Source organism: Xiphophorus hellerii, chromosome 12, assembly GCF_003331165.1.
Source record: "Xiphophorus hellerii strain 12219 chromosome 12, Xiphophorus_hellerii-4.1, whole genome shotgun sequence".
Classification (NCBI taxonomy): domain Eukaryota; kingdom Metazoa; phylum Chordata; class Actinopteri; order Cyprinodontiformes; family Poeciliidae; genus Xiphophorus; species Xiphophorus hellerii.
In genome coordinates this window covers 21,674,797-21,695,611 of record NC_045683.1, presented here as the reverse complement: position 1 = coordinate 21,695,611, position 20,815 = coordinate 21,674,797, and the positions used below count along the sequence as shown (strand labels likewise).

The following is a 20,815-nucleotide window of genomic DNA, read 5'->3' as shown; positions in this document are numbered from 1 at the left end:
CCAAATGGAGGAAAAGGAAGTGTGCGTTCTAACTTCAAAATAAAGTAACTCATGCGCAGGCGTTAATGAAATCACAAATCTGAGGTTGATTTGGCCTGTCTGTGTTTATTACTTGTGCTGCCGTATTTTCCAACACACGCACTGGTGCTTAATTTAAAAACAAAGCAACTCTCATGATGATGATGATTCATATTCATTTATGATTACTGTTATCATTATTGTTGTACTACTTAATTTGTCAATGAATAATTGGACATGAAAGTGCTGAAAATATGCATTTATATTTTAAAGAAGCAATTAAAAGCATACGTTTAGCTTCATTTATCATTCTTATTTGACAGAACAAGCCATTCCATGTTATATTCCACGGCTCGCTGCAGATTCTGAATGAGTTTTACTCTACACGTTTAGCCGGAAATAAATGCTTTTTGTGTCTTAACTTGACACGTGAACAAATTCAGATGGATCTCCTGCAGGAAAACTAAAACTCGCGGTGCAATCAAAGTTCCTTTCTCAGGTCTGCGTCGTGCCCAGGTAAGTTTCGTCTGCAGCTGCGCACCTTGTTGGGTTGTTCTGAGTTTGAAAAATCAACGTTTTTTTTTTTTAAATTATTATTATTTCTTTGGAGGTTCAGCTTTCCGAGCAGAAAAGTTTTGCAGCAGCAGCAGACTGCCAAGACTTTTCCCAGACTCCGGAGCTGAGAGCCTGTTGCAGCTTTTAGATCTCAGAGGAGATGAATGAAAGTGTGGTTAACCTGTTGTACTAGGTGTAAATAAACCCACTTTAGCTGTTTTAATATGAACAAAGGTGAGGTTCTTAGACGAAACAATTTGCACAATACTAACTGTAATATTAGGTGGCTATTTTAAAGGTTAGCTTAAAATAAACTGGTTGTTATTTAAAACCCCGCAGAAACATTTAATTTATGGTAGATTACTTTCTACTTGTTATTTGTGTGTGTGTGTGTGTGTGTGAGTGAATAAATGATAGATAATAGTACTTTATTCAACAACTAGACATTATTGCATGTTTTAAATTTGAGAAATGCTACTTTTTCTTTTACAGGAAAACAGAATCATCTCTCCCCATCCAAAAAAAAATAAATAAATCTAAGTAAAAATAATTTTAATTTATTTCTTCATAGTAAGTTTTGTTTTTTAATACATGGCAGATATTGGATTACTTGGATGAACAGCTCTAGCTTGTCGTTCCTGAGGATACACGAAGCATACTGTAGCTTTTTAAAGAAAATATATGAAAATAAGCAAAAAGAAAGCCAATAATGGAAAAAATAATAAAGTTTGAATTTAGTTGGACCGCCTCAAGTATTTTTGACATAAGTTGTTTGAAGTATTAACAACCCCTCACCCTCATAGCCCCCAAATTTGGTATTTATCCTCTCCTGACTCTTCAGATCAGTTTTATGCCATTCAAGTATATTTTCAGCTCTGTGTCCACTGAACATTGTCGTGACAAATTACTCTACCATTCAGGATAATTACTGCCATATCCCCTGATCTTTTACCTGACATTTAGCTTTGTATCATTAGAGAGAGTGGGCATCTAATGGTTTTCAATTTTCCACGTTTCTTGGATCTGCTCCGTGCTACAGACCAGGTAGAAGTCTTTCAACACTGTATGTGATTTATTCATTGTGTGATTGAAATTCAGTTCCTGGCTTCGCTGCAGCTGCATTACTTGTATATATAGTTGTTCAGTCTTACTGTAGACTGGGGCATTGGTCGTTGGGGAGGATTTTTCCGGTGCATTGCCTCCCAGTTAGTTCTACTGTAGAGAAAATCTGAGTGTTTATAATATCCAGAATGTTCTGACATACACCAAAAACCTGGTTAGGTTTGATACATTTTTAATTTCCTTCCTTTTATGGGAAGGCTGCACTTACTGTAGCCTTGCCTCTGGCTCAAATCTTGCTCTATATTGGGATTATCTATTCTAACAATGTTGATTACAGCTATATTCTATTGATTATAGCTTACAAGTTTTCATCAGCTAATGATTTCAACATTGAATAGCAAACATTCAAGCAGTTCAACTGGAAAATCAGCTCAGTATCAATTGCTGGGAAAAAAACCCCAAACATCTGGCTGCCTCATAGGCTACCATAGTAATGGCACACAGTCATGCACTAAACATCCTGGAGCACAAGCAGGGTCGCCCTGATCAAGCCAGCACACGTCTAGACCCGCCTGAAGTCTGCCAATAACCATCTGGGTGATTCAGAGGAGGCGTGGGACGAGGTCATGAAATTACATGAGACCAAAATATAACCTTTTGGTGTAAACTCCATTTGTCGTGTTTGGAGGAAGGAGAAACATAAGTACAATCCCAGGAACACCATCCCAGAAATATGCTTTTGGGCGCTTTTCTGCAAAGAGGTCAGAACGACTACACTGTATTGAGCAGGGGATGGACGAGGCCTTGCATCGTGAGATTTTGGGCAACAGCTGCCAAGTATTGAAGACTGGTCGTGACTGGGTCTTCCAGCATGACAGTGACCCAAAGCAAAGCATACCACCAGGGGAACTAAGGAGTGGCTCTTTAAGAAGCATTTCAAGGTCTGGGAGTGGCCCAGCCAGTCTCCAGACCTGAACCAAATAGAAAATCTTTGGGAGGGAACTGAAAGTCTGTATTGCCTAGCGACAGCCCCGAAACCTACAAGATCTGGAGATGATCTGTGTGAAGGAGTTTGTCAAAATCCCTTCTGCAGTGTCAAAACCAACTCAAAAACTTTAGGAAACATTTAACCTCCGTAACTGTAAACAAAGGTGTATCAAATACATTTCATTCAGTAAAATGCTTCATAATTACTTAAATGTGATATTCTGGATTTGTTTTTGATTTAGACTCTGCCTCTCATGCCCCTCTTTCTCTGGCTGTATTAATACATTTTAAAATGCATATTAATCATTGTTTTTGATATTTCCTGTTTTTACATAAATTACTGAAATTGTTCTATTGCAAAGTAGCACTAAATTAAAGTAGGAAACATGTGAAGGTGATGCCTGGAAAATGGAATGTAGCATTAGTGTACAATGTCATGTTAGAGTCTAGTTCTTCTTAGTTGCATGAAAGTGAAGATTTAATACTTCAGAAGAAAAAAAGACGGACAAAGCCTTCATTGTTTGAGACCTGAATGGTTTTGAGTGAATTTGAGACCCATAGAGACGCTATTCTGTCCTTTGGAAAGTCAAGTTGCAAGATGTAAAGCCGTCCCTTTTTTAATTTTCCTATACCGTACCGCGTGGGGTAGAAAATAGCATTATTATGAAGTACCTATCCCACATTTGGTTATATCTACACAACAAGCACAATCCAACCACTTATTTGAGGGAGTCTGTGCAGAGTCCAGTGCTACGGTTCCTGCCTGTTCTGTGGTGTTGCTACAAAGCCTCCCCCTCCACATGTCACCTCCTGTAGTTTTCTGGGTCATTCCCTGCCGTTGCTCAGATCACCACAGAAGCTTACTTAGCCGCTGCACAAAGCATTTACTTACACTTCATTTCATTCTTGTAATGATCATGACCAAAAGGTTTGTTTCAATCATAAAAAATCATAAAAAATTTTGTTGCTGCTTGCCAGAGAAAAGAAGAGAACGCTTCCTTCAGTGTTTTATTTTTACCACAGTCACGTTGAGTATTTGACAGAAAACTCGTGAAAAGAATTTACAGCTGCCGCTTTTAAATGGAAGATGGAATTTTAATTAAAATTCTTCACCTTTTTCACCATCCCTTTTTTTTCCTGTTTGGCTTTACAAGCTGCGTCGCAGATGTTGCTATAATACATTCCAGAGATTTCTGACCATAATTATCACTCTACAAAACATGTCTAAGGTTAAATTTTACATTAGCTGTAACAATGTGCATTTCCTGCGAGAATGCAGCTGGAATGCTGTAAGCTGAATATTTTTAGTGAAAATTGCAGAAACATTTGAAGTTGACTGCAGAAGACATGCAGAAATGTAAGAAATAGGCGGAAGCAGCAAAATAAAGCAAAAGCCTGCAAAACGCAAAGAGGAAAAACTGTAGGAGAGAGGAAATTTAAGTCAATGCAAAAATCGCACCCAAAGAGTATTAGAAATTTATGCAGAACACTGTTTACAAAGCTAAATTAAGGTCACAACTTTATAAGCTAAAATTAGCTTAGAAGCTAATCGAAATGCAAATGATAGCCTCTAGGTTAGGATTAACATCTTGACCTACTGTACAGTGACATACTCCACGTAGTGTGAAAAAAAAACATGTAAAAGCTAAAATTCGCTAAAGCTCTAAAACTTGCTAAAATAATGATTATAGATTCTAGGCTAACACCTGCATGTTGACTTACAGTAACAAACTCCAAATTATCAGGTTGGCCAACATTAATTCATTAATTCACTACTCTAAAGAAATATTTGTGTTTGATCTAAAAATAGCTTGAAAGCTAATTGGATAAAAGTTCTGCAAGTATTCACGCTTTCACTAGCATTTAAGGAAGGAAGGAATTTATGAAATTCATAAAAGATATGAAAAACCTGAAACAAACAGAACTAGTTAAAAGGATATGACTACATTTTAAAGTTTGAATGCTGTTTCTAGCTGATTGTATGTGGAAGCAGTTAGCTGTGAAAGATTATACATTTTTAGCTGAATTTGACAAAAATTACAGGGTGGTCCATTCATTTCAGCGAGACCCAAGATGATCGCATTTATTTTATGAGCAGCATACCAGAAACAGAATATGGTAAAGGTTTAATGGTGGAAATAGCACAAAGTAAGCAGAAGTAAAGTGGTGAAACGTGTATGGAAAAAAGTGGAGGAGCTCAATGAACTAATGAGTCAAAATACATATTTCTTTTCAGAGAAGAGGACATGTTCTAAAAGTAAACCCAGAAACTAATCAGTCACTCATACGAAGTGCACAGCTATCATTTTTTGAAGTACAGAAAATGAGAAAATCTGCCCTAGATTAGGCACTGCTGATTGGATGATGTTGTGCACTGTATGTGATTACCATGACAACAATCTGAAGTGCTCTCTAAGACCTTCGTTTTGATATATATTCTATTTTTAAAGCTTTTTAACCTGAAAAGATGTTTTAAAATAACTTCAAATTATTTAAATAAATCCACTCTGCTACAAGAAAGCGGCCTTCAAGTGGCGGAGATTTTAAATAGGCAAGTAGAAACTATTGATTACTTCACGCACAAGCTTGCCTGAACACAGAGCCTTTCAGCTCAGGGCTTAACGTCCCACTTGCTCTTGTCCAGCTTCTATTCATCCCATTCTGAAGGCTCAAGCTAAGTGGCCCGCCTGCTGTTATGTACTCTTTCTGTCATTGTGTCGTCTTCTCTGCAACATTGGTGGTTGTGGCTCAGGAGGAAGTGTCATCACTCACACAGACTTGACGTTTGAGCGCTTCGATCTGTACCCTCCTCCGTCCACATGCCGATGTTTCCGTAGACAGGAAACTGGAGTGTACTTTGGATGCATTGTGAGCCTCGTGTGCGGAAAAGATGTCAAGGTTGTTTCACAAGCTTGGGGTGAACAGAGAGAGGGATCTTTGAAGATTCAATCTTTTTAGATTATCCAGAGTTGTGGGTTTTCTACAGGATTCAGGCCTGAGGACTGAAGTGGTTAGAAGAAGGTTGTTTTTACTTCTGTTTAGCCATTTCAGTGTTGATTTGGCCTTAAGATTTGGATCATTTTCATCATATTGACAGACAAAATTATGACCTTTCTTTTTCTGTGGTAGAATCTGCAGTATTAAGATTATATGTACTGATTGTGTAAAGAAACACACCCAGCAGAGCATCACAGATCCTCTGATGTACTGAACAGTGGGCATGAAGAGCCGTCACACTTCATCTTTTCTTACATTCCTGATCCACCAGGAGTCTCAGAGTAGTTTAGCAAACTAACATACTCATGCACTCTTTTGAGAGTTTGCCATCTTCTTGACTCTGTGTGGTTTAATTAGATAATTATGGATCCTCATCCATCCTGCTTTCTCACAAATCCAATTGCTTTAAACTAATTATTGCTCTGACCGTACATATGGGTCAGTATAGGCATGGAGATAATTTCTTGTACTTATTTCCTAACTTATGACGACTAAGAAACATCCACCTTAAGTGAACTTTGTGTTTACCTGTCTTTCTCATTTTGGATATTTATGTCATATTTGTACCAAAACAGAATATGAGAATTTTCCTCACTGAACAAATGCACTTGTATTAAAGGTGAGATATTTCCACACTGTGCCCTTCATCTCGCACAATGACCACAAACCTGCGAGGATAAGTAGGTATAGAAAATGGATTGATGGATCCTTACTGTGGTTGATAATTGTGGATGGACGTGTAAAACTACAGATGTAAATGGAAATGTGTTTTGCCACGAGCAGTTTTGTTCTTGTTGGGTTCAACTGGAACTAGAAGGATTGACCAGCTGGGTTCCCTATTTAATTACTCTTCTGAATAGCAAGAACATTATACACTTTGAGTGTTTTATGGCACCCAAAAAAAAAAAAACAAGAAAAACATGTAACCGTTACTTTTCATACTGTTGTTGACTGCATTCCAGGTTTTTCTTAAAACCTGTTTCTGGTTTTGGGTTTCCCACCTCTAGCAAATGATGTTTCTTGCTTGTGTTTCTCACCAGCTGTGTTTCTGCTTGCTGGCGTGTGCATGGACATGCAAACTGCTCCAGGCTTTCTGCTACATACCTGCCTTCTCGCGGTGACCATGCATTCTGCTCCCTTACAGCTTTCTGTATGAGGCCTAACTTTTAGTTTCACGTTGAAAGATGATAAAATCACTTCTGTACAAAAAAATGGCTCCTGCTCTCTTGAGAACTTAGGGATTCTGTAACAATTTAAAAAGGAAATTGCTCAGACTCACTTTTTTTATTTAACGTGTGTTTGTCATCTATTTGTCTCGTCTTTGGGGAGTAAAAGGCTGGGAGTACAATGGTCCTTGTCTGAGCTCCAATGGAAACCAGTAAGAAAGGATGGATGGGGGTCGAGGAGAGACAGGAGCGGGGGCTGCAGGAAGCTCTTTTTGCTGCACACCGTCATTTTTTTTTATGTCACATTTTGTCAAGCCTCTTGTTTTCCATTTGTTTACCCTCATGAAAGCTCTCAAGGGGATCACCGGCTGCATTGCTGCTTCAGCAGGTGTAAAGTGGAAACTAAACGGCTTTAGCTCGCATAAATTGCTGCTTTGGCGAAGATTAGAAATCCTCTGAGGATGAGTGCAACTTCACTTTACCCAAGAATAGGAAGGGAAGCGACGTAGCGTCAGCCTGGTGAGAAAAGAGAGGGGAGGGAGGGATGTGAGATGCCACTTGGTACCCCCGCCCCCTTCTCCCACTCCTGATCGGGTGCTGGGGGGAGAAAGTAGGTGAGAGGTTGAGGGGTATTCAAGAACGGGCGTCAGAGTGGGAAGTGGAGGGATTTATTCAGTGACATGAATTTGTTTTTCTGGTGAAAGATGAAATCATTTTGCCAGAGAGGGTGACATTAGCTCCCTGTTGTGAGTGAACACTGTTATAGAGTTTGTTTGTGTTCAGTCCATCAAACTCTCAGCTTTGCTATGAGCAGTGGAGTCTGGCCATGAATCATTAAGGCTGAACCTTGTTGATCCTCCTCCGTCAGCTCCTCGCTACTGTACTCACCCACATTTTCTTGTTTTGTTTTGTTTCCACTCTCTTTCGGGTGAAACCGTGGCAGAGCATGACTGAGAGTAACCTCAGCGCCTGTTTCTGTTGAGCCAATCGTTTCTACTTCCTGATGTCTCTCCACCAGCCCTCCCTATGTGTGCCCAAGCCTTTTCTTCTCCTCCTTCTCTCTCTCTCTCTCTCTCTCTCTGTCTCTCTCCAAGTAGTGCCAAGCCTTCGGGCCGCTGACCACACTTACAGCCAGATTCCACGCTTTCATATTTTCAGTGGTTTTTATTTAAGGCAGGTGGACAGATTTTATCACTCAGACACCCAATAAAATCTGTATTAATCAGAAGAACTCTGCATGCTCTCCCTCTGTAGCAGGTTATGTCAATTTGGGCCAAAACTGACTGATATTCCGGACTGTTCACAATTTTATCTGCATTGAAACAAAACCCCACTTCGGTCCTAGAAGTACCCCCAGAGCATGACGCTGCCACCCTCATGCTTGGTGATCTCATGGTGACGTGCAGTGATGTTTGAAAGTAGCTGCCAAAACTTTAGAAAGAATTTTATTTAATCATTTCACAGCACTTTCTCCAACAAGGTTTAGGAAGATTTTAACGTCTGGGTATTTTGTTAGAGGGTTCATTTGTTTGAACTATAAATCTAAAAATCTTTCATAAATTGTTTGGTGTCTCTTATTAAAATGTAAGATTTTGCAAAAGAAAATGCAAACCACAAATCAATTTTCAGCCATTTTCTAACATTTCTTGTGCCATACCTGCAAACAAACTCAAAGCAAAATGATGAAACATGCATCAGGTTTAAAAAAAAGAGAGAGAGCGAGAGAACTGCAGCGAAGCAGAATAAATTACATCTCTGTGTGTTTGTTTTTGTGTGCAGACTTAAACATTTGCTTCTGCACCGTGTAATTTTCATGCATTTCTCTGGGCATTTTGTTTCTTTCTCTCAGCTATGCAGCTCCAGGAGTGGTTGCGTTCGCTTTGCTCCCACGCAGGACTCAAAGGCTCTGAAGCGGAGGAGCTGTGGAGTCTCTTGCCGTCCCTGTCGACTTCCTCTCTGCTGGGGCTAGGGGCCCTGGCGTCCCTCACCGTGTACTGGCTGCTGACCCGGCCCCGGCCCGTTCGTCCTCCCTGTGATCTGCAAGCCCAGTCCGTAGCTGTCGGCGTGAGTGGCCCCACTGCTGGCATTTAAGCCTTTGGCTGTGCGTTAATGTCATCGTCGTGGCAGAGCGTTCAGTCGCCGGTAAATGTTTGATCCGTCCGCAGGGAGACCCCAGCTGCAGGAGATCTGCTCTTCTTAAAGATGACAATCTGCTGGAGTTTTACTACGATGACATCAGGACGGTCTATGAGATGTTCCAGAGAGGTCTGAGGATATCAGGTGATGGATGAAGCAGGGTCCTCTTCTCACAATGCCTTGCTAAATGTAATTTTACTATGATTTTTGTGTGAGAAGTGACACACAGAATAGTGCATAAGTGTGGAAGGAAAATAATACATGACTTGTTTTTTTTAAACCATCCCATATCTGAAACGTTTGATATTTTCATTCAGGCCCAGAAGTAACCGATGAGTAACCTTCATCGACGCGTCACTTCAGTATCGTTTGTGGGAAATACTCAACAGAAGGATATAATCAGTGGTTTTCTCTTTACATTACCGTTTCTTTTTAAAAACAAAACAAGAAAAGCATTTAAAACGAAGAATATAATGAAAACGACATTGTGTCGCCACCTTTTGATGCGATTAGCGCGGAGTCTTTAAAGGCGCGTCTTCACCAGCTTCCCACATCTACACATAAAAACTTTTGTTTTTATGTGTAGCTGTCTATACAGAGTATTTTTTGGTCTAAAACTGCCCTGTTTGTACACCATATAATTCTTATTTTTGTCTCTCTGCATTTTTTTTCTTCTGCTGGATCCATATTCTCATAAATCCAAACTCCCTGACTTCTGAAGGCAGTTGCTCATGTAGATTTTATTTACATGCATCTGATTAAAGGGAATTGAATAACAATGCGGCTGTCAGCTCCTTTTACTTCAGAGTTATACTCTACTTTGTCTTGCTCTATCACATAAAATCCCAGTTAAATGCAGTGAGGTTTGTGTCTGTAATGTGACAAAATGAAAAACAGTTTAACTGGTGTAAATAACAAAAACAATCAAACTGCAAAAGCAAATTGTAAATGTGTGTAAGAAGTTTGTTTCTTACTTCTGGTGGAAGAAATAAGCTGTCCTTCTGCTTTAAAAGTCAGAGCTGTCGCATTCAGACGCAGTAACTACTACTGCTGTATAAATCGTAACTTTTTGTGGCCTGCAGGAGACGGTCCATGTCTTGGCTACAGGAAGCCAGGCCAGCCCTACGAGTGGATCTCCTACTCTGAGGTTTGACACAACTAAAGTTTGATCTCTCCGTCCATCACAGCACCATTCCTGCGTAATGTGTCAGTCTTTACTGTGTGTTGACTGAAGCTCTCCAATCTTCCAGGTGGCTCAGCAGGCTCAGTGGATGGGGAGTGGGATGATTGCCAAAGGTTGCCAGCAGTTTGTTGGGGTTTACTCTCCAAACAGGCCAGAGGTGGGAATTCATGTTTTCAGCCTAGACTCCAGGGAACCTAAATCCTCTCCACTGACAGCTTGACAAAACCTACTGTGTGTGTGGCTCACCTTTTATGCTCACGAGCAGCTGCACACACAGTGGTCTCAGAGGGAAATGATTTTAACAAAACAAAAGGAGTCAATCCAGTAAAATCTCAGAGAGCCAGTTACTGCTCCTCTGCAGACCAAGTGAAACTATTCACAAACAAAAAATATTTAAAACAATTTTCCCCAATAGCAGGTTCACCTAGAGGCCAGACAGCGCTAAAAAAAAAAACCCAACAACCTAAAACTTCATTGAAGGCTCTACAGGCCTCAGCTGGCATCTTAAATAAAAAAGTGATGAATTATGAAAAAAGGAGGCCTAAAAAAAACCTTTTATCTTTAAAAGTAAATAATTTCATGCCTTACATTTGTTAAGTAGCATGTGGACACTTCGCTAGATTTTTACTCCATATCTGATAAAACTAAACCCTTTATTTCAACTCAAACACCTCATGGACTCGCTTCAAAAACACAAAATAGTTTTTGTCTAGCTTCTAGTGCAAACATCTTTGGACACTTGAGATAAGACAAAACTAACTTACAAGTAACTTTTCAGGAAGAAATGTGAGCTTGGTATATGTCAATAATTAATTGATGTTGATGAAAAAGTACTGGTTCTACTGGTCGATTATTTCACCTATAACTAGAAACTAGACGAAAAATACTTGGTACGATTTTGCGGTTTTTTTCAATGATTTAAGCTTGTTTTTTCAGCCTCACATCACCTTACATTAATCGTACTTTGAACGTTTACTGCTAGATTAGTGCAGAAAGGGTGAGTTCAGCGTCGACTCTGGGTCTTCAGTATCATAAAAATGTGCTTTAATTGCGGTCCATTAGGAGGGCAAGCTGTTTACCTCCTTGGCGCCGTTGAAATCGCCAAATCATTTACAAATTAGCTCATTTTTTAATTATAAAGTTATTTATGCAGGAGTGGTTAGAGGATGATGTGTTAAAATTAAGCAGCTTTATTTGACTTCCCCAGAGAGAGTCGTTATTATGGGTTTCTATGGCTGTAAACAGAAACCATTCCTTTAAATCAGACATTGTTTGATCTTATGTGTTGCAAATGTACATATAACACATTATTTCAGTGAGAAACACAGGTATGTCATCAGATTAACTTTTATTTAATGACTGAGAAATTCATACTAATGAACTAATTGATTGATTTTTTTTACATTACATAGATTTTTCCCATATAATGATGTTGCATTTTACCTAAAGACATAAAATGTCTTTTGGCTGTTGTTTACTTTGATTATGTGCCACGGAAATGTCAAATCGATATTACTGAAAGAGGATGGGATTATTTATTGCATTGCTCCACACATGCACTTTCTTCTCATACCTAATAAATGTGTCATTAGGGTGTGTAAATATGCTTAATTTAAACGTGTAGTGTGTAATCATCTACCTAAATGCTCAACAGTGTGTGACGCCTGTGCGAGTTGGTCTAACCATGCTGCTTTGTCTCCCTCTGCTGGTGGCAGTGGGTCATCTCAGAGATGGCCTGCTACACCTACTCCATGGCTCTGGTTCCGCTGTACGACACGCTGGGGACGGAGGCCATGGTCCACATCCTCAACCTTGGTGAGAAAACGTCCCTGAAAGTCTTCATTAAAAAAGAAGAACCTCAGCAGAACAAACAAGTCAGAGTCAATAGAGAAAATGTTTAGAGATATACAAGAACAAAGTGTTCATTAAATTTTCTTCTAAGGTCAATTATGACAAAAACAATCTGAGATTTTTTATTTTTTTTGTATGTTTAAATAAGCTGTTCTTTGGTGGGACTTTGGTGTTGTGGTTGTATAAAACCATTAAGATCTTCCTACTAAACTCTATTCTTTTAAAAATGGGACATGATTTCAAACATTTAAAATGTTTCTACATTAAACCTGTAAAGTAACTATCAGAAAAGAAGTAGAGGAGATACAGCATGAAGTTAACTGAGGTAAATATCAAGCACTTTTCAAGTGCAGCTACAGTCAGTGCTTTGCAACCTTGGATCTTTTTCAAATGACTAAAAACAAATTGAAAAGTGTGTTGTGCATTTCTATTCAGCCGCCTTCATACTGACAATCGCTATTGTCAGTCTGAAGAAGCCCAGCTTTTCTGTGAAGGCCTCTTTGAGAACATAAGTGAACAAACAGCATCACAAAGACCAAAAAATACAGCAGACAAGTCAGAGATAAAAGTTGTGGAGAAGTTTAAGCCAGAGTTATGTTATAAAATAACATTCTAAGCTTTGAAGTGCTGAAGATGGACAGATGTAAATGCAGAATAGTCCTGGAAGGAAACCGTTTCAAAGTAGAAAAAGACTTGAGACTGAGGAGGATTTTAACCTTCAAGCAGGAAGAGTAACCATAAAGATTCAACAGAGCTACATTGGAACGTTTAAATCAAAAATGTATTCATTAGAATGGCTCAGTCAAAGTAAAGGACATACATCCAACTGAAAATGTGTGGCAAGACTTGAACATTGACGATCAGATAAATTATATTCATGGCCGTGTTTCTCCATTACACCTGACTGAGCCTGAGATGCTTTGCAGAAAACAAGGGCAAAAACTTTAGTCTCCAAATGTGAAAAATGTTAGAGGGATACACCGAAAGGGAAAGCTGGTTCCTCTCAGGACTCTGAACACACATCCATGACTTTTCAGATTTTTATTTGTGAAAACAAAACAAAAAAAATTCCTAAAAAAATGTACCGTTCCTTCCACTTTGTGTTGGTTTGAATGTAAATAACATGTTTTGTCCCTCAGTGAGTAATTACCACATTAAATCCCAATAAAATACATGCAGCTTTGTGGTTTTTAGCTGTTCAGAATGTCCAAAAGTTACATTCATACAAACTTTTTTGAAAGTTACACGCAAACCTTTGTGTGTATGCGTGTGTGTTTGTTTAGCTGAGATGTCCCTGGTTGTCTGTGACCGAGAGGAGAGGGCAGCGTTGTTGCTGGAGTGCAAAGAGAAAGGCATGACTCCCAAAGTCTCCTGTCTGGTTCTGTTCAACGACTTCAGCCAAGCGTTTGGAGAGAGGGCGAAGAAGTGCGAGGTGGACGTTCTGTACCGGGAGCAGCTCATGGTGAGTGGGTGCCAGCGCTCAGCGGAGACTCTTTTCAAACACACGTGCTTTTTAGTCGTTCCCATCAGTGACTGTGTGTACTGTACACGTTGTAGGAGCTGGGAAAGCAGAACCTCAAAGATCCTGTGGTGAGTTTGTCGTCTCTCGGCTGCGACGTTACCGCATCAAACTGATTCATGACCTAAATGCCCGCCTGATGGCTCTGTCGTTGCTCCTGTCCAGCAAGATATCATTAACACTCACTTATGAACCAGACCGAGGGCTTCCTCCTCTCTAAACCTGAGTCACGTTCTCATATTTTTCGCTGTCTGCTGCAGCTGCCCCAACCTCAGGATCTGGCCGTGGTTTGCTTCACCAGTGGAACCACAGGTACGCCTGATCTCAGAGGTCTCTGTGTAATTACACCCCTCTAACATCATTAGAGGAACGTCCCTCAGTGCCCACATACAGGCCTTCTTTGCGGTGCCGCTGTAGGTTCCTTTTTTGCTGTGCAGGGCACGGCAATAATTTCTTGTTTATTTATCCAGGGAAGCCCAAGGGAGCCATGATCACCCACGGGAACATCGCCTCCAATACTTCCTCTGTCATTAAGATCCTGGAGGTCTGTCTACATTTCCACCTCCTTGTGTAATTGAGAACAGCCTTGCAGCTAGAGTCGCACTCCCATCTGCTTGTATCTCAAACCTGTTCCCCCTTCCCTGCTGTGTCTAATGGTATGATTAATTGGATGTTTGATTGCCCCATGTCGCTGTGAGATACTTTAACTAATTGCCCCTGTCTAAAGATTGTGCTGTCTAGCTGCTGCTAAAGAAACGTGTTTGATTGTCTGCGGGGCTTCGCCTGTAATCCCGCTGCCTGAACGTAATCTGTCCCCCGAGCTTCGCTCATCTCTCTTCCTGTCGCCTCTCAGGGTTCGTTTGTGATCCGGCAAGAGGATGTGTCGATCTCTTACCTGCCTCTTGCCCACATGTTCGAGAGGATGATCCAGGTAGTTTAACATCTTAGCAGGCATTTTTGCTTCTTTTTTCCTCTGTCTGCCCCAAATAAATCCCTTCCCATCACAGCTCACAATGTACTGCTACGGAGCCCGAGTGGGGTTCTTCCAGGGTGACGTTTCTCTTCTCATGGACGACATTAAAACTCTCAAACCGACCCTCTTCCCCGTTGTGCCCCGTATTCTTAATCGCATCTACGATAAGGTCAGTGAAGCGCTCAGTTAAGCCGTGAGAAGGCTCCAGAGAAGGTGGTTCTTATCTCGTCCATTTTCCTATGATTTCCTCCAAGATCCTGGGTTCTGTGACCTCTCCGCTTCAGCGGGCTCTGCTTCACTACGCTGTCGGGAGAAAGCAGGCCGAGCTCTGCAGAGGGATTGTGCGCAACAACAGTCTGTGGGATAAACTGGTGTTCAAGAAAATTCAGGTCAGCGTCTGAAAAACACAAATGCCTCGTCTCCCAAGTCAGTTTCCTATTGTTGCTTTTATATCAGGGTTTTCACTTTTTTTTCTTATAAAACAGTATAGTACTTCTGGTTTTAGGTAAAAGTCTGTCATATTAAGAACAGAAACAAGAAATTACTTTTTTACCTTCATTTTTTACATTTATTTAAAACTAATGATGTCACATTTTATTCCGAGATACCACGATGGTATCTGTAAATTTTGTCTCAGCATTTCTTCCACACAGTTCGACCCATATCATGACACTGCCACCTCCGTACTTAACAATACCGGTCACTTATTGTGTTTTCGATTTGAGTCAAGCGATATAACTGACAAGGCCATACTTCTAATATTTTTATTTAAAATCTAGAAATATTTCAGAGGGTTACAGCTATTCTTGTAGTTGTAATTATTTTCTTATCGATTATTGCAATCAGACTGCCTCATAGCACAGCTCTATTTTATGGACGGAAAAAAATTTTCTGTTCTGTTTAATCCTTACCGTTTTATTCATCTGTACATCACTTGAATTTAAATGGCACGGCGTTAGTGCGTATATTACCTGTGAACAATCAGCCTCGCAAATCGCACCAGATTCAAATCCAAGCTTTTCAAGAGAAGCACAATTGTTCCAGCAGCTGATGCCAAAAATCACCAGCAGCATATTGGACCTGTGGGAGTGCATTGAAGAGGCATTCACACATGCGACGCAGAACCGAAGGAGTTTGGCTTGCTGTATCAATTCAGATGGGAAACTGTGACCAAGGGTGACAAAAGTTCAGACAGAAACGAGCTCAGATCCATGACACGGCTGTCTTTTAGCCATTTTTTATTAAAAAGCTGATTTTGTTTTACTCTGTATTTCAGGCCAGTTTAGGAGGTAATCTCCGGTTTGCCTTGACTGCCTCAGCTCCCATCTCCTGCACGGTGTTATCCTTCCTCAGAGCCACTATGGGCTGCATGATATGTGAGGGTTATGGACAGACAGAGTGCACTGGAGGCTGCACTTTCTCTTTGATAGGAGACTCCAGCACAGGTTTGGATATTGCTCTTTTAAAATGCCTGCATATCTCCTTCTGTCCTCATCAGATAAGTAAATGTCGTTTTTCTTTTGTTTTGTTTTGTTTTCAGGTCACGTTGGTGCTCCTTTGCCATGCGCTATGGTGAAGGTGGTGGACATCCCTGATATGAACTACTTTGCTAAGAATGGAGAAGGAGAGGTGAACTTTATGATACGTCTCATGTTCTCCTCTAGCCTGGAGCCTGGAGATAGTTTTCTGTCCTTTGTCTTGGTAGATCTGCATCCGCGGCCCCAGTGTGTTCAAGGGATATCTGAAGGACCCGGAGAGGACAGCGGAGGCCTTGGATAGTGACGGCTGGCTCCACACTGGGGATGTGGGCCAATGGCTTCCAGTAAGATTGGGACATAGTCAGACTATAATGGAGGCCATCAAGAGAGAACTGTTCACGTTTTGTCTCTATAAAATGTAGTTTATGTTATGCGATTGACTGAAAAAAAATCTAATCTGTCAGAATTCTGCTTTATTCTGTTGGTCCACATGTAAGCCGAAAAAACATGAATAGGTTTAGCGGTTATTAATGCTTACATGCATGTCTTTTGTCTAAATGAGAAAATATTCGTGTAACTCCAATGCTTGTGTCAGAACGGCACGCTGCGCATCATCGACAGAAAGAAGCACATCTTCAAGCTGTGCCAGGGAGAGTACGTCGCTCCAGAGAAGATAGAGAACGTCTACATGCGTTCTGTTCCCGTCCTCCAGGTGTTTGTGCATGGAGACAGTTTACAGGTAAGCCTCTTAATAAGGTCGTTTTCAGTCAATCCGCAGGCAAAACCCTACCAAGAGAGAATGTGAGATGTTTTGACTCTCTGTTGTGTTTCATGTCGGCAGTCCTATGTTGTAGGTATAGTTGTCCCTGACCGAGAAGTGTTTGTTGAATGGGCTAAGGAGCGGGCCTTTGTGGGGTCCTACCAGGAACTGTGCCATAACCCAGTAAGTTCCTATTAGGCTACTTCAAATGTTCTTCATCTAACAGTTTGAAAAGGGTTTAAAAACAAAAAACGAGCAAACCTTTTCTCTGACAGGATGTAAAGAACGCAGTATTAGAAGATATGAGGGCTGTGGGGAAGGAAGCAGGCCTCAAGTCCTTTGAACAGGTGACAAGTTTGTGACATCAAAACTAATCTCAGATCGGGGCGTGCTGTGGTGGCGCAGGGGGTTAGCACGCCCCACGTTTGGAGGCCTTAGTCCTCAACGCGGACGTCGCGGGTTCGACTCCCGGTCCCGACGACCTTTGCCGCATGTCTTCCCCCCTCTCCTCACCCTCCTTCCTGTCTGCCTACTGTCGAAAAAATACAAGCCACTAGCGCCGCAAAAAACTCTTCGGAGAAAAAAATAAAAATAATAAAAAAAACTAATCTCAGATCAAATTTAACAGCAACAAAGAACACTATGGTGAGTTTCTTTTTGTGTTTTCTCAGGTGAAGGATCTTTATTTACATCCGGAGATGTTTAGCATCGCCAACGGCCTTCTCACGCCCACCCTAAAGAGCAGACGAGCCGACATCCGTAGGGTGTTTCAGGAACAGCTAGCAAACATGTACAAGACTCCGATTTAACTCCAAAACACCTTAGTGTCTACAAAGGGAAATATTGTCCATGGTACCTGAAGATAACTAGTGGTGATATTTTGTTTTTCAAACACTTTTAACTCCACTTGATATTTGATTGAATTTCACTCTGTTTTGTGGTAACTGCATTTCTGATCAGTGCGTCCAAGCATTCATAACCTCACCGTTGACTCTAATGCTTCCCCATTATTCACTGGAGTTTTGTGTTATTTGTAGAAAGCAAAATAACAAATATGATTAGGAAGTCACCTACAGAGGCAGAGTTTCATTTTCATCATGCTGCACTTCTTTCTAGGAGATTTAAGGGTCTGGGTGTAGAAGGGACATTTTGCTCATGAAAGCTAGATTACTTGTAGATTTGTATCGTACAAATTGTATAAGCATACTTTGTAAAAGTATTTGTACCCCTTGAACTTTTCATATGTCTTGTCATGTTACAGCCATGAATTATGTATTTCACTGGGATTTTAGTAAAGCAACAAAATGCAGGATGCCTACAAAATGTCCATGTAAAATTCTTGCTATTCCACGGTCGGTATTCAATTTTTTGAATAGTACCAAATAGTTGAGTTTTATGTTTTCACCCTAAATATCATGAAGCAACACTTTTGGCAGCTACTTTTGCCAGCTAGACAAACTTTGATCAGTCACAATTGATAATACCTATAAAATGTGAACTGAATTATGTCAGATGTAATGGACATAACTTTATTTTAGTCCATCGTTTCAGTTCTTTGGCATCTTAACCAAACCTATCGTAACAACTTTGGGTTCATTTTAAAACTCTGAAGTAGATCTAGAAGCTTAATGAAGGGCTGAAACATTTTTTTTTATTGTTGAATGAGTGCATTCATCTGTAACACATGAGTATGTGTTAGCAAGAAGCTAACACATACATTCTTTTAGCAATAACTTTAATTATGCCATCCTTGCATTGCACTGGATTTTGTTATTTTGTCATACATTAAATATATATATGAACACCATGCAGTTTTGTTTGAAATAATAGCAAAAACTAAACCTAATTTACTTCTTCTTTCCAAATATGGACTTCCATGATGGTCTATCAAAAAGCCCGATAAAATGCGTTGATATTTGTGGTTGTAATTGTGAGAGGTTTTAGGGGTGTGAATGCTTTGAGGGTTTTCTCAGCTCAGTGGTAAGACCTGTCAGAGGATATCTTAAGTTAAGTTCATCAAAATAAAAAATCATTTCAATCTGCAATGATAAATAAAATATGAACTGGTAAACCTGCAGTTTTGAGACTGTTCATGTTCAGACTTTGAGATACAAACGAGAAAGCAGCTGGTGCCTCTTTTCAAACTTCATTTACTTAATTAGACAGAGTAACACAATACAATAACTAAAGACAAAGAATCCCATTAGTTCTGTAAAAAAAAAAAAAAAAATCAACTCTTACAAAATAATTTAACCGATTAAGAAAAGCACCTTCATTTTTAAAGTTATTTCTGTGCAACATAAAGAACTTAGGTTGCAGAGGTCAACTCCAAACAATATAAAAATGGAGCAAATCAACTTGTTACCATACAAAGGAAAGAAAGACAGAAAAACAAAGTCACAACTGAGAAACCAATGTGTACATAACCGTATAGTTTAGCTTTCATACCGAGGCTCATCTCAATAGAGAGTGAAAACAAAGCAGTGCGACTCCTTCCAAAATCAAAGGAGGCCAGAAACAAAAACTGGCTTCCAACCCTGGTGTTGAGGGTGAAGAGAAGGGACTTTCTAGCATGCCAACAATGTGTGAGGCTCTTCGCTAACACATACTCTCACCAACAATAGAACAAAGGATGGGTGCTGTGAACAAAAGGAAAGTCGGTTGCTGTGAGCAGCAATTCCCACTAGAGGGAGTACAAGCATTTTTCTCGGTGGAGACGGTTCCTCTCTCCTGTCTGAGTGGATAACCTTTCAGCAGGGCAGCGGAGACGCATTATGCAGAGGTGAGGTTGGAAACGTTTAAAGCTCTCACACACGATGGCAAAGAAGTCACTTAAATATCACAAGATAAAGAAGAACAGGTTTTTTTTAACAATAAACAAGCCGTTTGGGTTTTAGTCCTGTGGAGTAAAAAATAATTTAGACTTTTAGTAACACGAGTGATCAATAAAACATTTCTTTGAATGTAACATTAGAAAACAAACTCGCTCCAAAATAACATAGTAAAACCTTATAATTTGCTTTAAAACATCCTGATTCCCTTACTACAAAAAACAATATAACATATTGGCTTATAAAGTCGCACTTGGCTGATGGCTTAGTTAACGTGGCGTTCAGCTGCTCCGTATTACAGCGTCTTTGCAAAGAGGGAAAAAAGACATTAGGATGTAGTGCAAAACAAGAGGGGCTGCAATGAAATAAACTGTCAATTTTCAAGCCACTGCTGTCCGTCTGAACTCCTGGGGAGCTTGGAGGGGATGAAATCCATTCAGGGAGGGATGAAAAGAGCACATCCTGATCTCCGGCATTTCCCCCTCAGTCGTCGGCGACGATGGACAGAGAACGCAGCTCGTTGAGTTTGGCCTCGGTCTCCTTCTGCCTCTGCTCATCAGTCAGCCCGGCTTCGTCGATCTGGTCCGTTAACTGGCTGAAGATGTTGTACATTTCAGTGAAGTAGACCACCTGACAGGCAGAAAACACACAAGAAAAGATTGTGTCATAGCAAGAAAAAAAAACAACATAATCCCCATCTTTCCTTTGAAACAAATGTATTCAGGGGTCAATCTGCAGACCTTTGTTCACCGTTAATCTCACAGTCTGATCATGCTTTGACTCGCACGTCGGAAGCTGCTGGTCTCTAAGTCTTCTCCTAATGAGGAGTGATTTGAAAAAGAGGGAGCCCGTAGAAATCAAACAACTCTCACAAAGCCCCCAAAAAGCCAGCACTTGAGTGGATAGTGACCCTGCTTTCCTCTCCCAATGTGAACAAGAGATAGAGTGTTCACTGAAAGCTTTCTTGACACTTCCCACCCCTGCTTCTTCCCCTTAGTGCATGAGTCAGGCTCCCTGGAGAGTTGCTTTGATGATTAATAGACTTTAATCACATTACAGGACTCCAAGAAGAGTAGGCAGAGAATAAAAGTACTGGGAAATGAAACCCCCTTGAAACCCACAAGCATATCTCAATATTTATTCAAACAGCAATGCAAACAATGCCACGCTCTTGAGGGGACGCGCGAGGCGTCCGTGGAACAGCATAGATTTTCCGCTGCAGAATAAAACAACTGGACCGACCAGGATAATGAGACGGGGAGGGGGGAGATTTACTTACTAAATTGAATTATTTGTTGA

At 40.4% G+C, this 20,815-nt stretch overlaps 2 protein-coding genes across 2 annotated transcripts in view; one reads left to right on the top strand and one right to left on the bottom strand.

Annotated features, from left to right (window-relative positions):
* Positions 1-440: 440 nt before the first annotated feature.
* acsl2 (acyl-CoA synthetase long chain family member 2) lies at positions 441-18,492 on the top strand. The gene is made up of 20 exons (XM_032579437.1): positions 441-534; positions 8,635-8,849; positions 8,951-9,065; positions 10,004-10,068; positions 10,172-10,261; positions 11,820-11,919; positions 13,239-13,417; positions 13,513-13,545; positions 13,735-13,786; positions 13,945-14,018; positions 14,328-14,405; positions 14,482-14,616; positions 14,702-14,836; positions 15,724-15,892; positions 15,988-16,076; positions 16,153-16,269; positions 16,521-16,664; positions 16,767-16,868; positions 16,961-17,032; positions 17,357-18,492. The coding sequence occupies exons 2-20, from the start codon at positions 8,637-8,639 to the stop codon at positions 17,492-17,494; spliced, it is 2,100 nt and encodes a 699-aa protein (XP_032435328.1). The 5' UTR covers positions 441-534; positions 8,635-8,636; the 3' UTR covers positions 17,495-18,492.
* A 323-nt stretch (positions 18,493-18,815) lies between these two features.
* bin3 (bridging integrator 3) overlaps positions 18,816-20,815 on the bottom strand; it is a 34,087-nt gene continuing 32,087 nt past the window's right edge. Inside the window, exon 9 of the mRNA XM_032579440.1 lies at positions 18,816-20,146. Within this exon, the coding sequence (XP_032435331.1) occupies positions 20,000-20,146 (147 nt within the window). The 3' untranslated portion in view covers positions 18,816-19,999. The remainder of the gene's footprint in view (positions 20,147-20,815) is intronic.

Coding starts and splice junctions, on each gene's coding strand:
- acsl2 (XM_032579437.1), top strand. CDS start 8,637: ATGCAGCTCCAGGAGTGGTTGCGTTCGCTTTGCTCCCACGCAGGACTC. Junction 14,617..14,701: donor TTAATCGCATCTACGATAAG/GTCAGTGAAGCG, acceptor ATTTCCTCCAAG/ATCCTGGGTTCTGTGACCTC. Junction 14,837..15,723: donor TGGTGTTCAAGAAAATTCAG/GTCAGCGTCTGA, acceptor TCTGTATTTCAG/GCCAGTTTAGGAGGTAATCT.